Below are 18,526 nucleotides of genomic sequence, written 5' to 3'. Positions count from 1 at the left end.
CTAACACAAGTCAATTTCACATTCGACTGTAATTCCTCAATTTTAAAATCTTCGATAGAAATTTAAAAACTAAATTTAAGAACTTAAACTTCTAAATTTAAGAAGATTTTTTCCGTGTTCCAAAGAAATCTACAATAAATCAGCACCAATTTTACATCTGATAAAATAAAATTTTCAGATTAAAAAAAAAATTCAGTATATTTTTCATTATTTATTTCATTTTGGAATTTTAAAAAGTCTGAAAGTTTTGCTGAGGAAATATGGACTTTACAAGTAATGCTGTGACAATTATTTTCAATTTTTTAAACTGCTGAACTTGTCAAACAACAAAAATCAGCGTTATATTTTCAAATTTTCACAGGACTAATTTCGAAGGTTTTACCGAACCACCATCGTCAACTGCAAAAGCACAAATGAACGAGATAGGATACAGTGATCAGATAATATAAGAAAGCCTGGACAGAAAGCTAGTTTCGCCATCTGTTGATGAAACCAGAACTAAAACATAATTTCTTTAAAGGCGGAAGACAGAGATGGATTGGAATTAGGATCGTTAACTAGAACAGAAAGATTTTTTGAATGTGAAATGCCTCTCGAAAAATCCAGTTCTTCAATGGATTTTTCTAGAGTGTTTTTTGAATAATTTTGTCAGCAGAAAAATTGAAAGTGTGATTTTCGGACCAACAATGTTGGCAACAGAAGACTTCTGTGTTTCCTTTTTCTAACATATGCCTCATGTTCCTTGACGCGAAATTTTAAGGCTCTCTTAGTTTGGCCAATGTAAATTAAACCACACTGGCAAGGAATCCTGTAAATACCCCAGGAATTCGTATCTGAAATGAGGTCCTTGAGTATGGAACTCGGAATTTTGCTGAGCTTAATTTAAACACTGTCCTGCCTTTTCTTTCATTCACGTTACATATATTCGTTCATACCAGAAAATTATGCAAATTAGAGCATGCGAAAAAGAGTTTAAAAGCTAAATATGTTAATTGCAACTTATGCCTTGAGGAGTGCCTGGGGGTTGGTAAAAGCCTCATTATACTGAATAGTTGAAGGAATAGCAAAGTGTTTTCTGTTAAAGAATTCAATTTTGCTAATCGCGGTAGTCCAAGCTAAGTATCCTAAGTGTGTAAAAGCATTAGGTATTTTGGAAGCAGGAGTGATGAAAAATCAGCAACGCCTTTGCCGTAATCAACCACGGACCTCTGGAATACGCGCCCAGCATGCAGACCACTACACCACGAAGGCACGCCAAGAAGGCAGGAGAAATACCTTATAAGTGGTAAACATTATTAGCAAAACTCTAACGCTATTATAACCGATCTTTTGAGCTGTATATCATACTTTTAATTATAACTCACCAGAACTAGACAAATAAAGGTTTTGCTGAATTTTAAATCTGTGTTTAAGGGAAACTGATTTTCATCAAAGTAAAGAAATAACTCTACACGAGTTACACTACACACTCTACTAATTTGCATAATTTTCCCGAGAGTAAAGAAATAACTCTACAAGAAATACCGTTATACTTTATGAGAACCGATTAAATATCAGAGTTACAAATTTATCTCATACATGTTCTTCATCAGAATACTAAAAATGGCAGACTCTTTTTATCAGAATCTAATTCAGGAATTATTTAATACTTTCAAAGGTTTAAAAAACGCACACGAGAAATTTAATTTCAGTAAACATAAATACAGGAAAAACAATAAAAACGTGATATATATATTGAGCGTAGATATCTTTGGAATTCGCAGTTGAAAAGTCGTTGTTTCAACAGTCGGTTTACTTTACTAACAGTTTAGTTTTATCTCCCGGCGTTTTAAAAATAGGCCTCTTTTATTAGTTAGTGTTTATGCTGATAAGATAAAAGTCGAAATAATGTGAATGAAGAATTTCAAATTGGTTCTCTTCCCACATATCTTGTTTCCCGATCACTTCAATGAGCACTGCTAAAGCAGCTCTTTAATAAAACTTTATTGACTCTCGACAAGAGAATTTTGAATAGCTAAGCGAATTCCCTTTTCCTATACTAAGGAAATATTTCTGAGACATGCAAGTGAAACCTCAGCCTGGAAATATTTAAAAAAAAAAAAATTAATTAGATGCGTCGTAAACGTGTGAAATATACTTGGTTGTTATTCTATTTCACAATTTACTATCACAAAATACAGATCTTTTATAAAAAGTTTTTGTTTTTCATATTTCATCCTAAGCAGCATGAAGACGTTAGCAGAATTCTTAAAGAATATATCATATTTTATAAGTCGGTGTCTTGAGTTACATGACGAGTTATAAACGAACCCATAGAAGGTGGCGTTTCTCGTATAGGACCGGTACTTTCAAAATGCTTTAGCATAAGTTGTAGAAAATACGCATTATTGACGTATAAATGTAGCGAATATGTATCTTTTGAGCAGCGTCTAAATTATAAATATTACTTTACCTGCTTGTGAAACGTTCTACGTACGCTCGGAAGCACTGTTATTACAAAGTATCCGTGAACGGACAGAACTTCTTATACATTTGGAAAATGTGCTAATGTCTTGTTCTAAGAAACTCACATTATTCACGATACAGCTAATTATCTATCTATTGTTTTGAATAGTGTATTTTATATACACCTATGCGGAATATTTTATAGAACTCCGTTAATGAATTTAGAATTGAGGATAAATTTTCCACTTATCTTTCCAGCAACAACAACGACTTATACAAAAGTATGTTAAGACTAGTAGTATTTAGGGGTACTATTCTCCATTTCAGAATTGTTATATACGAACGGGCTTTAAAGAAAAAAGTATTTCAATGTTTATAGCATGTTATACAGAAGTACAGTGAAACCTTGGTTCACGAGTTTAATTTGTTCTAGAAGACAGTTCGTTGCCCGAAACATTTTTTCCATAGGATTTAATGTAATATAAATTAATATGTTCCATATCCTAAATGACTGCACAAAACTTATGAAATTCATTCAATCTAATACATAACACAATATTAAACATTTAAAAAATAGGAAACCGTGAATTACATTTTACCATATCTCTACGAAGGAAAATTGCTGGCTAAGTAGAAAATGGTGAAGATATGAAAGATGTGAAATGTTATTGTTTGAAAAGAAAGACCTATTTCATAAAAATCTCAGATGGCTGCTGTCTGCACTCCTTTTATGAATTTTTATTTTATCCTTCAACAACTCTTTGTAAATATCTTGAAGGTGGTCAAACAGCAACACATCTAATTCTAGATGTGCCTGTACGGTCAGGATTGTTGTGTTTTTCAGATGTGTTTCTGCATCTTATGTAACATTCTACAAGCTGCCATCATTTAGTTCTAAATAATACAATCTTTTGGGGGATCTAGTCACAAGACCTGCTTTAGTTTTAATTTTTGCAGTCCTAGCCACTTCATTTTTGCTGGTGTAGTTCGATAATAGTCTTTCTAAAGACCAGCACAGTCTTTTGAGGTTATCAGTCCAGAATAAATCAATACCTCCAACGTCAAGGTCATAAATTCTATTTCTTGATGTTGTTCTATGGCGTACTGTTCTCTGTTTTAGATCTCTCAGCCTTAACATGCCAGACACGTTCGTGATATACAGTGAAACCTCGTTACAACAATATTTTAGGGACCAAATAAATATATTGTTGTAGAGAGGCATATTGTTATATCGAGGGCCCACATATTTTGAGCATTTAATAAGAGTTTTTTTTATTATTATTAGGTTAAGGTGCATAACATACTACTTTTAAGTCTATATTTAGAAGAAATTAATTTGTAAAATACTAATAATAGTGGTTTAAATACTAAAAAAATAAATAAATAAGATAAATTCAGAAAATAAGCACAGAAATATTAGCATACCTGAAAACACTTTTTATTGAAAATAATCCAATATTTTTGTTTGTTTATTGATTTTTTTAACTGTTAAGTTCACCAATACTGTATGCATTGAGTCTAGTGCACGAAAATGTTTTTCATTTGTCGATGGAAGGCTTGAAAAGAATGTCCGTAGAGAATTTACAGATTGAAGAGCTTCCTGAGATGACAATAAGGACTGCGATGGACCTGTATTATCATCATCATCATCTTCATCATTGTTTCCTATCTCATCAGTAATTTCAGAGAGAATATCTTCATCAGTAACTCCTGCGAAAACCATAAGATCATCATCTGCTGTTAAATAGTCTTCTATACTAATTCCAAACTTTTTACCGCTTGTTTCCTCAAGTTGGGATACGGATTTTTTGATGTGCAAAACACATTCTTGATCATCTGTCTATGGAATTTTCATCATTATCAGATTTCTTATCTTCCATAACACAAAGACCGGCCTTTTTCCAGCAATTCCGAATGGTTTTTTCTGTTACTTCCCACCAACTTCCAGCAATATTGTCACACGCTTCCTTGACATTTACAGCTTTGAAAGGGTCTTCTACTTTATTTTCAAAGTTTACAAGTATGGAGTCCAACAACCGTTTTCTGTAATATCCTTTGAAGCACTTAATTATGCCCATATCAAGAGGCTGTAAAATTGAAGTTCAATTGGCAGGGGAAAAAGCGATTTCGATATTTTGTAGCTTTGGAAATGACGTGTGATCACCGCAGTTATCTATCAACAAAACGATTTTTTTCTTTCTCTTCTTCATTTCATTGTCTAACTTCTGTAACCATTCGGAAAAAAATTTAGACCTCATCCAAGCCTTCTTATTTGCTTTATACTCCACGGGAAGACTTTTCACGTTCTTAAAGCACCTTGGCTTCAATGATTTACCAATGACGAGAGGTTGTATTCTACGCGTTCCTGTGCTATTTGTACACAGAAGAACAGTCAGTCTCTGCTTTGATTTCTTCCCTCCATAACACTTTTCAACCTTGAATGCCAATGTTCGATCGGGTAGGAGTTGGAAAAACTGCCCAGCTTCATCTGTATTATAAATGTCTTCTGGAGCATACTTTTCTAAGATTTTTTCATCTTGTTTTGCCGCCATTCATTTGCGTCGTTTATCGGGGCTGACTTTTTCTCTCCGTGAACTTCTTGGAAAGTTATTCCATGACGATCTCGAAAACGCATTAACAAACCATTGCTAGCTTTGAAAGTTTCGTTCCCTAGCATTGCTGCAAATTTCCGTGCTTTTGCACATAATAAAGGTCCATTTATTGGGACATTAGTTGCTCTCATCTCTTGAAACCATTTTAAAACAGCAGCATCAATGTTTTCATTTGTCGCAACTTTCAGTCTTTTTCGCTCTGGGTTAATTTCATTTGAAATTACAGCATCTTCGATTTGTTTTCTCTTCTTTAGGAACGATGCAACTGTAGATTGCGATAATCCATGTTTCTTAGCCGCATCAATCTGCTTCATTCCGTCATCAATATCATTGATAACGTTCAGTTTATCTCGAAAAGATAGTTGCTTTCGCCCTGCCATCTTAGGGAACAATATCGCGTGAAAGAAAGAAAAGTTTAAACCAAATGTTTCGCGTAGAACTCAAAATCGTTAAAGACTATAAAACAACCTTTGAACTCACTTTTCAGTACGTCACTTAACAACACCCCGCCTCCATCTCCCCTGTTCCTCTAACAAAGGGGACTTGTTCTATGACAAGAAGACTAGACAGGTCTAGATGTCCTTAAACCTTATCAGAATTCCAAAGCTTACTGGGAAATGAGACTAGGCATACATTTACACTTCACCCCCCCTCACTCACTCCAATTCCCAAAAGGGTGGTCTTCATCTGTTTTGAAATCTGAACAATAGCTATTTATTCAGGGATAAGTTGAATATCCACAATGTGTCTTAATAGACGGAAAAAATAACAAAAGAAAACGAAAAAAAAAAAAAAAAAAAAAAAGCATTTGAAAATCAAAATATTATTATAAAGGGAGAAAATAATACTGAAATTTAGATTGAAAAAATCGTTTTACAGAGGTTTATTGTTTTAGAGAATATAGCAATATTGAGGGGAGATTAACATTAGTTTATATGCAAAATCACCGGGACCACAAAACATTATTGTAGTAGAGGGAGTTATTGTTGTATCGGGTATCGTTGTAGCGAGAGTTTACTGTATTTGCGTTGAACATTCACTGAGCGTAGGGGTGTTAGAAATTCTTACAATACCTACAGTGTTCTATACCATATAATGCGACATTTATTGACGGCGTATTGTAACAAAGGAATTAACCAAAACAGATACAAAGGAATTAACCAAAACAGATACAAAGGAAATTTATTTTCGCAAAAATGATTAAGAGATGTTTCAATTTCTGAAATAAAAAGCGCAACAAAAACATATGAGAAACTTCTGGATTCGGTGTGATTACTAATTTATATCGGTATACTAATGTCTATGATGAAATATTCTTGGTAGATTGGCGAGATGTGACAAATGTTAACAAATTTCTTACAAAAATTTAAATGAAAAAAATCTTACGTTGTAACTAAATACCCATTGTCTATTAGCTTGTTACACATAAAACCTGGTTGCAGTGAAAGGAATAATTATATGATTATCTACTTTCAGGTGAAAACATATTTATTTTTAAGGTTTAATTATGCTATTATATTCTGCTCAATGACGATACATTAGATCTACCGGAATGTTCTGTCCGATAATGTTACTTCAAATTTCAACACGCATGCACATGTTCATTTCAGACTTATATGGCTTCCTTTCTTTATCACTGCATTCTTGCACATGTACTCTTCTAAATTAACTGAAATAAAAGTCTCTCTTATCATTACTGAGATGCATCGTGTAAACATGACTACCAAAGAAGTTCATTTACGACGGCGTATTTTCTGGAAATTCTAAGTAGGAAACCGACGTTAAAGTAGGAAACACGCCGAAATTTAATGAAAGTTTTCATTGGAAATGCAATTTAGGGAAGAACAAAATTTGAAGTAGATAATTTCGATCTTAATGATAAACCAGGCAACCATTTTTAATCGATGGAAATATTTTCCAGCTCATGATGTAGCAAGATCCTTTTCGAATAACATCGGAGATTGTGGAAAATCTTAACTCAGCTCAACAAACCATTTCGGACCATTTTCGGAAACTCGGAATGGTCTATACATATTTCATATGGATTCCTCATGAGTTAAAAAAGAAAACTTTGCATGATCCAGTCGCCATATGCCCATCTCTGCTTGCTCGGAACAAAAACAAATCTTTCTTGGATCAGATGATAATTGACGACGGAAAGCGGATCACTTACGAAAATATTGTTAGGAAAAGAGCCTACTGTGAGCTCGGAAAACCTGCCCCTTCCACCTCTAGACCGAGATTCAGTCTGAACAATAGAATGTTGTATATGCGATGGGACGCCCAAGAACCAATGCATTATGAGCTTTTGAAACGTAACAAAAAGCTCAGTTTGGAAAGATACTCTGAGCAAATGGATGATTTAAACACAGCAGTCGAAGAAAGTGGGCATTAGAAGGCACATCATTCTATATTATGATAATGTCAGACTACATGTTGCTTTGGCGACTCTTCAGAAAATCGTAGACCTAGGCTGATCAATTCTGCCGCATCTATCATACTTCTCACAGCTAGCATCCTCAGATTATCAATTGTTTCTGCTCTTGCAAAATGTTTTGAAGGAAAGAAATTAACAGCTGAACCGGATGTCAGCCAAGCATTACTTGAGTTCTTTGCCTTTAAGGACAAGACTTTTCCAAAAATGGTATTTACAAATTAATATCAAGCTTTAACTTTAAAAAGAAAATCTCATGTTCTGTTACTGTTTTTAACACTGTTTTTAACATACTTCTTTCATATCATGTTTATACTGGATTGTGATTTGGTTGAAGTAGAAAGACACAATAATATTCTAGGAGTTTAATCGTTAGTTTCATTTGCTAAGTCCTGAAATTTATGGTTCATTTGGCAGTGAAATTAAAGATTGAGAAATGAGTAAGTAACAACAAATTCAAACATGTAATCTGATATTTAATTAAGATACATCCCAATATACTTGAAGTTAAACAAAATACCGTACATTTAATTTCTTTTAAAACAAGCCTCCTGTTTCTTTCGAACGTAGAGTAGCTGCTTCAACGGCGGAGATGAGTGCTGCCCTGAAACCATTCTTTTCTAGTTCGTGTACAGCTTGTATAGAAGTTCCTGCCGGTGAACAGACGTCATCTTTCAGAGAACCCGGATGGAATTCTGTTTCAAGAACCATTTTAGCTGCACCCTATAGAAATTTCAAGGTACAAGAATTCAGGATTTTTAATTCAAAACTGATATTTAAAAATGGTTTAATATTGATAACAGTTTATGTCTTTCACATCTTACAGTACGCTTTATTTATGGAGATAGTCGGACGTTCATTATTTACAAAAGATTTAATACTCCTTATAATAGAAAGGCTCATTACAGCGACTGTTCTATTACATCAACAAATGTGAAAAGTCCGCAACCGGCAAAGATATACTAAATTCATTCTCACTGAAGTAACCACTCATTAAAAAAACTTTTTTAGGACATGAGAGATTGTTATGACAAACGTCAACGGTGTTATAACCTTCTCTTTATTATGAAAAGAAAATAGTATGGAATGAAGAATTTTTGTTAAGATAATTTCTGAATTATTTGAAACTGAAATAAATAAGTAGTTTATTTATACCTCACACTCAAATAATGTGTGAATGATAGATCTATAGACCATACAAAGGATCACAATACATTAGCGTTCCATGAGAAACTCTAACCTTTGAAGTAAACCTAAATCAGTAAAGGTCTTTAAAGAACCTAAAGTGTGAAAATAACCATGCTATTTGAAGAAGCATAGTGAGATATAGTACGAATTGAATATGACGTCTGTGTTTGGATAAAAGGACAAACTAAAATTAAGTCATAGTACTTTGTGAAACAACTGAAAATCATAATCAGCTCTTACTATAACCACTGCAATTCCTCTTCGCACAGTATGACTACCCACTGTAAGTTTTTACTGACTCAGAATAGCTTCGAAGAATACAAATTCTGTTTCAGTTCTACTGTACGCTACTCTTCTAAATACTATTTAAGTTTTTCTTTAAATTCCCTCTGTAAACAATCCTGAGTGTTTAAACATATGCACTTCGATACGAATCGAAATCTAATTTTTCATTTATCAACATGTGCAGTCATAGTAACTTTAATGCAAGAATTTTAATTTTAGAGAAATTTAGTTGAGTTTTAAGAATTAAAAATACCTTATAGTGTGTTACCTTTCTTTATTAAATATCAAGTTCTTCTTCATCTTTAAAATTTCTGATACGCAGTCTGACGCGCTAGAGATAAAATTTTTTTTTTTTTTTTTTTTGTTGTTGTTTCTGTACAACGTTGCCATCGCTCGCCTTGAAATCCTTGAGTTTGTTAATCAAAAATTCGTTAAAGTTTTACAGAATATGAAATCGATACTAAAACAAATTCCAAATTTCAAATTTGGGCTTTCAGATGCCCGTAAGGATTACGCCATTAAAAATTGTATGGCTCTATGTACCGTTGTTTCATCACAATGCGAGAAATATACATACATTTATGCAGATTTTTCCTTATTTAATTTCTTCAAATGTAATGCAGGACTCTAACATTTGGTGGCAAGAGTTTGAAAAGTGAAACGGACATTTATAGTGAACCAACACAAAATCGCAAAACGAAAACAATAGTCCTTCAGGGATAAAGCCTCTTTGGACTAATAACACATATTTAAAAGAGGGAAGGCTGTATGAAATGAGAACAAAATATTTTCATTCTTATATGGTGAAACATACATAGCGTGCAAACAATATTTCTTTACATCTTCTGCATAACTTTCAGTGCAAACATTAAATTAATGTTATTAGAAAACTAAATAGAAAAATCAATTTCATAATTTTATTGATAGTAGTTCTTTATTATTTTGTCGTTATAATTTAGGTATTATTTTCTTCGTAGTATTTCTACGAAAAATAAACAAATGTTATTAAAATAAAATGTAAGTACAAATTGAAAAATCGACATGGAAAATCATTCATTTAGTGAGAAGACTATAAGATGTGTACGACTTAAATAGTCCCTGAAGAACTTCATGATGTAATGAACACTACCAGCTTAGGAATAATCACGGTCATTCTGTTCACAATATATTCTCGGATCGCTAATACACTACCAATAAGTATTTGGACACCTGCGATAGAAAAGAAAAACTAACTTTATTCAAAATCAATAGTTGGTAGAGCTTCCACGAGAGGTAATTACAGCGTGGACCCTCCGGGGCATACTTTCAACAAGTCTTTGTATGACAGCTAGTGGTATATTCTTCCACTCGGCTTAGAGAAAACATAGAAGTTCCTTCAGCGATTTTGCACGGGTAGTGCACCCCTGAATTCCGCGATGCAATTCTTCCCAGAGGTTATCGATAGGGTTCAGGGCTGGACTGTGGGCAGGCCAGTCCATTCGATGAACTCCATTGGCACCATACCAACCCTTGGTTAACGTCGAAACATTACAACTGGCATTGTCGTCCTGAGAGTAACAGGGGTCCAACCCGTAAAACTGCCACAACATAGGAAGCACATTGTCATCCAAAATAGTGCAGTAGGTATCGGAGTTGAGCTTACCATCAATGGGGACCAAGGGTCCCAGCCCATACCAGGAGAAACACCCCCAGACCATAATTCCACCTCCGCCGAACTTGACTTTTGGCACAATGCATTCTGGCAGGAGACGTTCTTCAGGTAGAAGCCAGATCCAGACCCTGCCATCCGAACGGTAAAGGGTGAACCTTGATTCGTCACTCCAAAGAACCCGTTTGCACTGATCTACGGTCCAATTTCGATGTGCTTTGCACCACATTAACCGAGCAGAGCGGTTGGACTTTGTGATCAAAGGCTTATGAGCAGCAGCACGACCATGAAAACCAAGCAGATGTGCTTCCTTACGAATGGTATTCATTGAAACAATACTCCCGGATGCCAGTTGAAACTCCTCGCGGATGAGGGCCATTGGTTGGGTGCGGTTCTTCTGAATTTCTCTGGACTGCACTCGTCGGTCTCTATCTCCCAGTTTTGTTGATCTGCCGACTCGAGGCACATTCCGACAATCACCACTCACCTTCCACTTCTTAATCACATAGGCCACTGTCGATTTTGGGTACTTCAGATCGCTAGATATGTCCCTTAAGGATCGGCCACATTTGTGATACCCGATAATTATACCTTTCTCGAAATCAGAGAGCTCCGAACTGCGTGGCATCTTGCATGCGACTAAAGCTGATGCTGTTTCCTACACGATATATAGCGGCGGAGTCCGTGACGTACCTTAGGACCGCAGATATCGCCATTTGCATAGGTGTCCAAATACTTATTGGTAGTCAGTGTAGATGTGCTTGATCAGAATCTCATAAGAATCTATACGGTTAGTATACACAAAATCATGACTATCGTAGCCTTTATAAAATTTGAACCAGAACCACCTTGAGTTTGGCGTAGCTTAAGTCAAGATCTCAATCGATTTTGAGGGCAATCAGGTGAAAGTCCCTCCTTATCAGAAGCAAAGAAATCTGCAAGACTGTATCGTAGCTTTTATAAAATCGCAACACCCTTCTACTGTGTCGTAATTAATGCAAATAATACTTGGATTTTTATAGATAACCGAATGTCTGATGAACTAGAACAGCAGTTGCCAACCGGTGGTCCGCGAATCCTTTTTGATGGTGTGAAGTTCCTTCCCCTGATGAAAGACGAAGAACGGAAGTGACTTACCCCGGAAAAACCGGTCGAGGCAGGCTGGTGGGGGGAAGAAAGACTGGACGGAGAGGGTACTGGGAGTTGGACCGGCGAGCATGCCGTGTGAGAACGTAGAGAAAAGAAATATGTTTTAATTTTTTTTGCGCGCCTTGTATATATATATTGTATATAGTTTATTTTACAGTGTACTCGTTGTATGGTGTATCCATAGTGCAGTTTGTGTAATAAATTAGTGAAGAAAATGTCAAAGCGGACAAGTGTTATTTTCCCACTATGGTAAGCTTACACAGAAGAACCCACCTCGTGTTTGAACGAGCGCGAGGCATGACAAATGGCGCAGAGCTACAGGATAGTGGGAAAAATGAAATCACTAAAAATACGAAGGAAGTAAGATCGTAAAAGGTGATATTATTAATTGAAATGTTCGTGCAGTGTTGAAACAGTGGCTGGTAAAAGTGATCATCCGTATTACCGTGGTGATATTATTAATTGAAATATGCGTGCAGTGTTGAAACAGTGGATGGTAAAAGTGATCATCAGTATTACCGTGGTGATATTATTAATTGAAATGTTCGTGCAGTGTTGAAACAGTGGCTGGTAAAAGTGATCATCCGTATTACCGTGATGATATTATTAATTGAAATGTTCGTGCAGTGTTGAAACAGTGGATGGTAAAAGTGATCATCAGTATTACCGTGGTGATATTATTAAGTGAAGTGTTACGCAGCGCGATGAGGAAATTGTACAGAATTGAGCACAACTCGTCATTTTCTACTATCGGGATCAAAGGTAAGTCCCTCTTAATTTCTTGGGAAGCACAATATATAAATGAAGAGAGCTCCCTCCCTATAATTACTATAGTAACGGAGACAATTAAAATTGTGTTAATGTCGGTTAATAACATGATGAGAATGCCAGGCGTTAAAGCCAGTAGACACTTAGAAAGTATATTTTATATGCAAATAAGGAATTATGATTAATTTTGTTATTAAGGAGATAATTTATGCTAAATGAATGTTAAAATAATTCAAAAATATGTCAGCAGTAATTTCGAAATATTTAATGGTGTGCTCATGTTACTAATTAAGGTAGAAATTATCTATTTTTGTTGTTGCCGTGTTTTGGCAAAATGTTTTAGTCATTAAAGTTAATAGGTTGATTAAAAATTAATTAGTTTAATGATTTGAGAACAATAAGTAAATGTTTGTTTCATTTCCAGAATATGTAAGGTATTACGGCGTAAGGCCAAAGTATTCAGAACTATTTTTTTTGTACTAATTCAAAAGCTTATATAATTTTTGGTATTTATGTGTTAACAATATATGGTGAAATATATGTTAATAGAAATATATGTTAATAGTAATATGAGAAAGGTATTCATGATTGTGTTCACTAATGATAATGTTTGCTAAATGAATAATGGTAGTATTAAGTAAAATTAAGTGTTATTTATGTGTTGTATGGGTAAAGCTGTGAAAAGAAATACCAGAAGTTAATATGGGTCCTAAAAGGAGAAATAGGGTGTCAGAAGAATCTGATGAAATTATTAAGAACATGCAGGCTCAAATTAAGTTAAAGGAAATGGAGCTGCAGCTAGAAAAGTGTAAGTTAGAGGCAGATGCGGCTAAAGACCGATTAAAAGAGATGGAATTTCGGTAAAGACAATTAGAGAGAGAACACGAGATAAAAATTAAAGAATTAGAAATTCAGAGTAGAAAAATAGATAAAGGAGGAAATAAATCGGGTTCAGAGGATGAAGGGGTTTCAGATGCTGAGAGCAAGGGAAATGATTTCTTGAAACATTTAAAAATAATGAAAGGAGTTATGATTGACCCGCCATCTAAAGCTGAGGAATGGCCGTTCTTTTTCCATCATGCGGAAATGATGTTTAATCTCTATAAAATTCCTGAAGAACATAAGGGGAAAATTATTTTGCAGAGTTTAAAAACTAAAGTTAAAAGTTTGATTTCAACTCTGGGTGAAAGGGATTTGGATAATTATATTAAGATTAAAGATACAGTATTAAAAGAATTCCAGATTACCCCATTGCAACATAAAAAGAATTTAGAAAAATGTGTAAAAAGATATGAGGAAACGTATACTCAGCACATAGCGAGGGTTGAGGCAGCACTTGATTTCTACTTAGAATCCAGAAAAGTTAAGACTTTTGATAAATTAAGAGAACTATTGATTGTCGATCAAGTAAAAGATCAATTACCCGCAAATGTTAAGGCGCATATACTGTTAAAAGAGGTAGAAAACTGGTTATCTCCGTCAGAGCTTGCAAATGATTTGGATAATTACGTTGCAGCAATGCCTACAAATTACAATACGAGTGCTCAGGAAGTAAATAAAGTGGGACCAAAACAGGAACCGATAAGACAAGGGGAAAAATTAGGACGACCAAATAAGAGTAAGGGGAATTTCAGTTCTGATTACAGGGTTGATAAAGAGAAGTACAAAGGGGTAAAAACTTTAGAACCTCAAGGAAGGATGCAGGCAAATAAGAAAGTTCTAAAATGTTTTCAGTGTCAGGGTGAAGGACACATAAAGCGTTTTTGTCCAGCGATAAACCTGATAGCGAAACCCAAGAGAGGAAGCGAAAAAGAGGATACGGATGAGGTGGAATCAAAGGGATTAAATAAAATATGCGTAGGGTTGAAGTTAGCTAACTATGCAGAAGAAATTCCGTTAACTAGGGCAAGCGGGGAATTACCTAGGATAGAACTACAGATAGGCAACGCTAGATTCAAAGGAGTGATTGATAGCGGAGCAGAAGTTACTGTAATCCGGAAATCGGTAGTTCCACAGAAATATTTGGAGTCTGGAGGGAAGATATGGTTACAACCCGCCGTGGGACCCCAGGTAGAAGCCCAATTAGTTACAGTACCTATCAGTATCTGGTCAGGAGAAGAGGAGGTACAGCCTTATGTAAACGTTCATACAGCAGTAGTGCATAATTTGAACGAGGAAGCGCTGGTGACACCTCGAGATTTTAGACTTCTCAGGGAACAAGGAAATAAGATAAGGAAGAAAAACTAGTATTGGGAGATGGTCAGGTATCGAGTAACTTGGACAGAAAGGAATCGACAGAAAATGCCAGTCACGAGGTCGAAGGTGAAGCGAAAATAGCTCGTACTACACCGTTGGTAAGGAGTAAAGATGAGGGGGAAGTAGAAGTGGGAGGCAGTGAGCAAATGTCAGCTGATAACCCACCCTTATCGCAAACTCAACGTTTTAGACAGGAGCAAGCGGAATGTATTTCGCTGAAAAGCGCGTTCATGGATGCACGTGATAACAAGAATGGGTATTGGCTGGAGTCAGGAATTTTGTACCATACGGGAAGTGTCAATGGGCAGCGATGTAGTCAGTTAGTTGTTCCTCAAAGCCGCAGGAAAGAAATTGTGAAGTTGGCTCACGAAAGCTTACAAGGGGGGCACTTCGCAGCAAAGAAGACGGCGGAAAGGATTAAAATGTCGTTTTGGTGGGAAGGATTGTCAAAGGAGGTGCGGAAGTGGTGCGAAGAATGCCAGCTACGAAGGAAAGTTAAAGTGAAGGATAGGGCTCCAATTACAGCAGTAGGGAGGCCAGAACTTCCATTTCAAGTGGTTAATGCGGACGTTTTAGGGCCGATTGAGCCGAAATCTTCAAGAGGGCACCAGTATGTGTTATGTGTTGTTGATCAACATAGCAGATGGCCGGAGGCAATTCCACTAAAGGCGATAACAGCGAAAGCTACATGTGACGCTTTCATTGATATTTTCATGCGAACAGGAGTTCCGAGAATGATAGCCATGGATAACGGAACGAACTTTAAGGCTAAGCTAACACAAGAATTTTTAACTAGGTTAGGGGCCTCGCCAAAATTTTCTACGCCAGGGTATCCGCAGTCAAACGGGCTAGTGGAAAGATGGATAGGAACAATGAAGTCAATGTTGCATCACGCGATAAATACTCAAGGAAGAAACTGGGATAAGCAGTTACCATATTTGTTATGGGCTTATAGGGAGATACCGAATTCAACTACCGGAGTCTCACCATTTTTGCTGATGTATGGTCGGGTGCCAGTGGGGCCACTGGCGATACTTAAATCAAGTTGGGTAGATGAGACGGTATTACCACAAGGAGTTGGGGAATCAGTTACTGAATATTTAATTTCTCTTCGAAATAGGGTACAGGAGGCAGAGAAATTCGCTAAAGAAAATTCGGAAGCTAAACAGCAGAAATATGTTCATCATCATAATTTGAGGTCTAAGGAAAATGAATTCGAGATAGGAGATGAGGTAGTAGTACTGATACCAACGTCAACAAATAAACTTTGCTCGAAATGGACAGGACCTGGAGAAATAGTTGCGAAAAAGTCTCCACATTCATATTTGGTAAAATTGCCAGATGAATCGGTTAGACATTTGCATCAAAATAAGTTACGGAAATATATACAGCCTATAAATGCAGTAGGGATAATCTATGAGGCTGACACAGAATTTGGGGAGGTGCAGCACGCGCCTATTCAAAGAAACCCTAAAGTAGACAAACTTTTAGAGAGGATCTGTGTTTCTGAGGAATGGAAACATTTAGATAGGTCAGAAAGGAATCAGTTGAGCAGATTAATCAAATCTTTCCATGTAGTGTTTGACGGGGAGATTAAATGTGCGAAGGTAGGATCCCACAGTATCAGGTTAAAAACGGGAGTTGAAAGAAAGCAACCTCATGTTTATAAGGTACCTGAGGCGTTGAAGCCACAGGTGGAAAAGCAAATTGCTGATTTGTTAGAAAGAGGTTTAATTGAACCTTCCACAGCAGAGATTGCTTACCCTATTGTGTGTGTAGCGAAACGGGACGGAAGCGTACGTTTATGTTGTGATTATCGAGGGCTTAATGCGGAAAGTCAGATTGTCCCATTTCCTATGCAAAACGCAGAAGAGCTTCGATATAAGGCAGGGGCAGCACGTTATTTGTCTACGCTAGATATTTTTAAGGGGTATTGGGAAATCCCTATGGAGAAGGAAAGTAGACATCTGACGAGTTTTGTTTCTCCGAAGGGTCAGTATCAGTGGAAAGTGATGCCGTTCGGTTTGTCAGGTGCTGCCGCAACTTTCCAAAGAGTTATGAATCAAGCTCTTAGACCACATAGTGATTATGCTGAAAGTTTCATTGATGATATAATTGTCTATTCGTCAACGTGGGAAGAACATCTTAAACATTTAAGAGCCGTACTCAGTACTTTACAGACATTGAACTTTACGGCTAATTTAGAGAAATGCTCTTTTGGCAAGTCGGAGGTAAAGTATTTAGGTCACATAGTAGGCTCAGGCAGACATGGCCCAGATCCAGAGAAATTGCAGGTCATTAAAAATTTGAAGCCACCTAGAACCAAAAAGGCATTAAGATCAGTTTTGGGGTTATATAATTACTATCGAGAGTATGTTCCGAATTATGCAAAAGTAGCTAGGCCGTTAACTGATCTCACGAGAAAATCTATACCTAATGATATACCTTGGGGGTCTGAAGCCGAGAAGGCATTCAAAGAATTAAAGGATTCTTTGTGCACGGCATCGTCTTTATATACGCCGGATATACGGAAACCTTTTGAAATTAACACAGACGCCTCACTAATAGGTATTGGAGCGTGTTTACTTCAACGAGATGAGTATGGGAAAGCTAGACCGATAACATTTGCTAGCCAGAAATTAACTAGCGCTCAGTCTAAATGGAGCACTATAGAAAGAGAGGCGTATGCAATAATTTGGGCTCTCGACAAGTTCGAAACTTGGACATACGGAAATAAAATTTTGTTTCATACAGACCATAACCCATTAAAGTACTTAACCGATGGGATACCCCGGAATGCTAGATTACAGAGATGGGCATTAGCTCTATCCCGCTTCCAAGTCACTGTAATGCATAAACCAGGAGCTAAAAACTCCGATGCAGACGCATTGTCGAGGATCCCTCACGAATGTATAAGTGACCAATAATCTGAACTAAATTGAAAAAAAAAAGAAACTAATGTTGGTATCATATATATATATATATATTTTTGTGTGTGTTTGTTTATTATTGTAACACTAGAAAGGATAATGTTCAGTGCTAGTATGGCAAAAAGTATATAGATATTGTAATTTTCATTTATAATTTTTTTTTGTATTATTGTGGTTACTCTAGAAAAGATTGTGTTATTACTAATATTAAACATTATATTAGTAAACGAATTATTCCTTACAGAAGTGTCAGTGAGTTGATATTGCAATGTTTTGTTTGTATCGCTATATAAATTTGGACATGTGCAGTTTTTATGTTTATGTGTTTTAAGTGTTCTTTTTTGTGTTAGTGTTTATAACTGTAGCATGACCTTTTTTTTTTTTTTTTTTTTTTTTTTGCTCTCTGATTTTACTGTGATTCCTTGTGCTGTGTCCCGGAAAAGAGGGACTACCTGGTAAGTGCCAAAATAATATGGGTTTAAAATTTTTCGACTCAGTCGTAAATATTTACAAACCAGAGGGGAGGTGTGAAGTTCCTTCCCCTGATGAAAGACGAAGAACGGAAGTGACTTACCCCGGAAAAACCGGTCGAGGCAGGCTGGTGGGGGGAAGAAAGACTGGACGGAGAGGGTACTGGGAGTTGGACCGGCGAGCATGCCGTGTGAGAACGTAGAGAAAAGAAATATGTTTTAATTTTTTTTGCGCGCCTTGTATATATATATTGTATATAGTTTATTTTACAGTGTACTCGTTGTATGGTGTATCCATAGTGCAGTTTGTGTAATAAATTAGTGAAGAAAATGTCAAAGCG

At 36.1% G+C, this 18,526-nt stretch overlaps 1 protein-coding gene across 1 annotated transcript in view; it reads right to left on the bottom strand.

Moving 5' to 3' along the window:
* Positions 1-7,946: 7,946 nt before the first annotated feature.
* LOC146995348 (pyrroline-5-carboxylate reductase 2-like) overlaps positions 7,947-18,526 on the bottom strand; it is a 52,846-nt gene continuing 42,266 nt past the window's right edge. Inside the window, exon 6 of the mRNA XM_085823457.1 lies at positions 7,947-8,214. Coding sequence (XP_085679583.1) covers positions 8,029-8,214 — 186 coding nt within the window. The 3' untranslated portion in view covers positions 7,947-8,028. The remainder of the gene's footprint in view (positions 8,215-18,526) is intronic.

The sequence above is a fragment of the Stegodyphus dumicola genome, chromosome 9 (assembly GCF_044657685.1).
Source record: "Stegodyphus dumicola isolate Sdum_Otavi_A_Nest chromosome 9, ASM4465768v1".
NCBI classification, from domain to species: Eukaryota; Metazoa; Arthropoda; class Arachnida; order Araneae; family Eresidae; genus Stegodyphus; species Stegodyphus dumicola.
The sequence above is the reverse complement of the archived record's forward strand: the minus strand, read 5'-3'. Positions and strand labels throughout refer to the sequence as shown.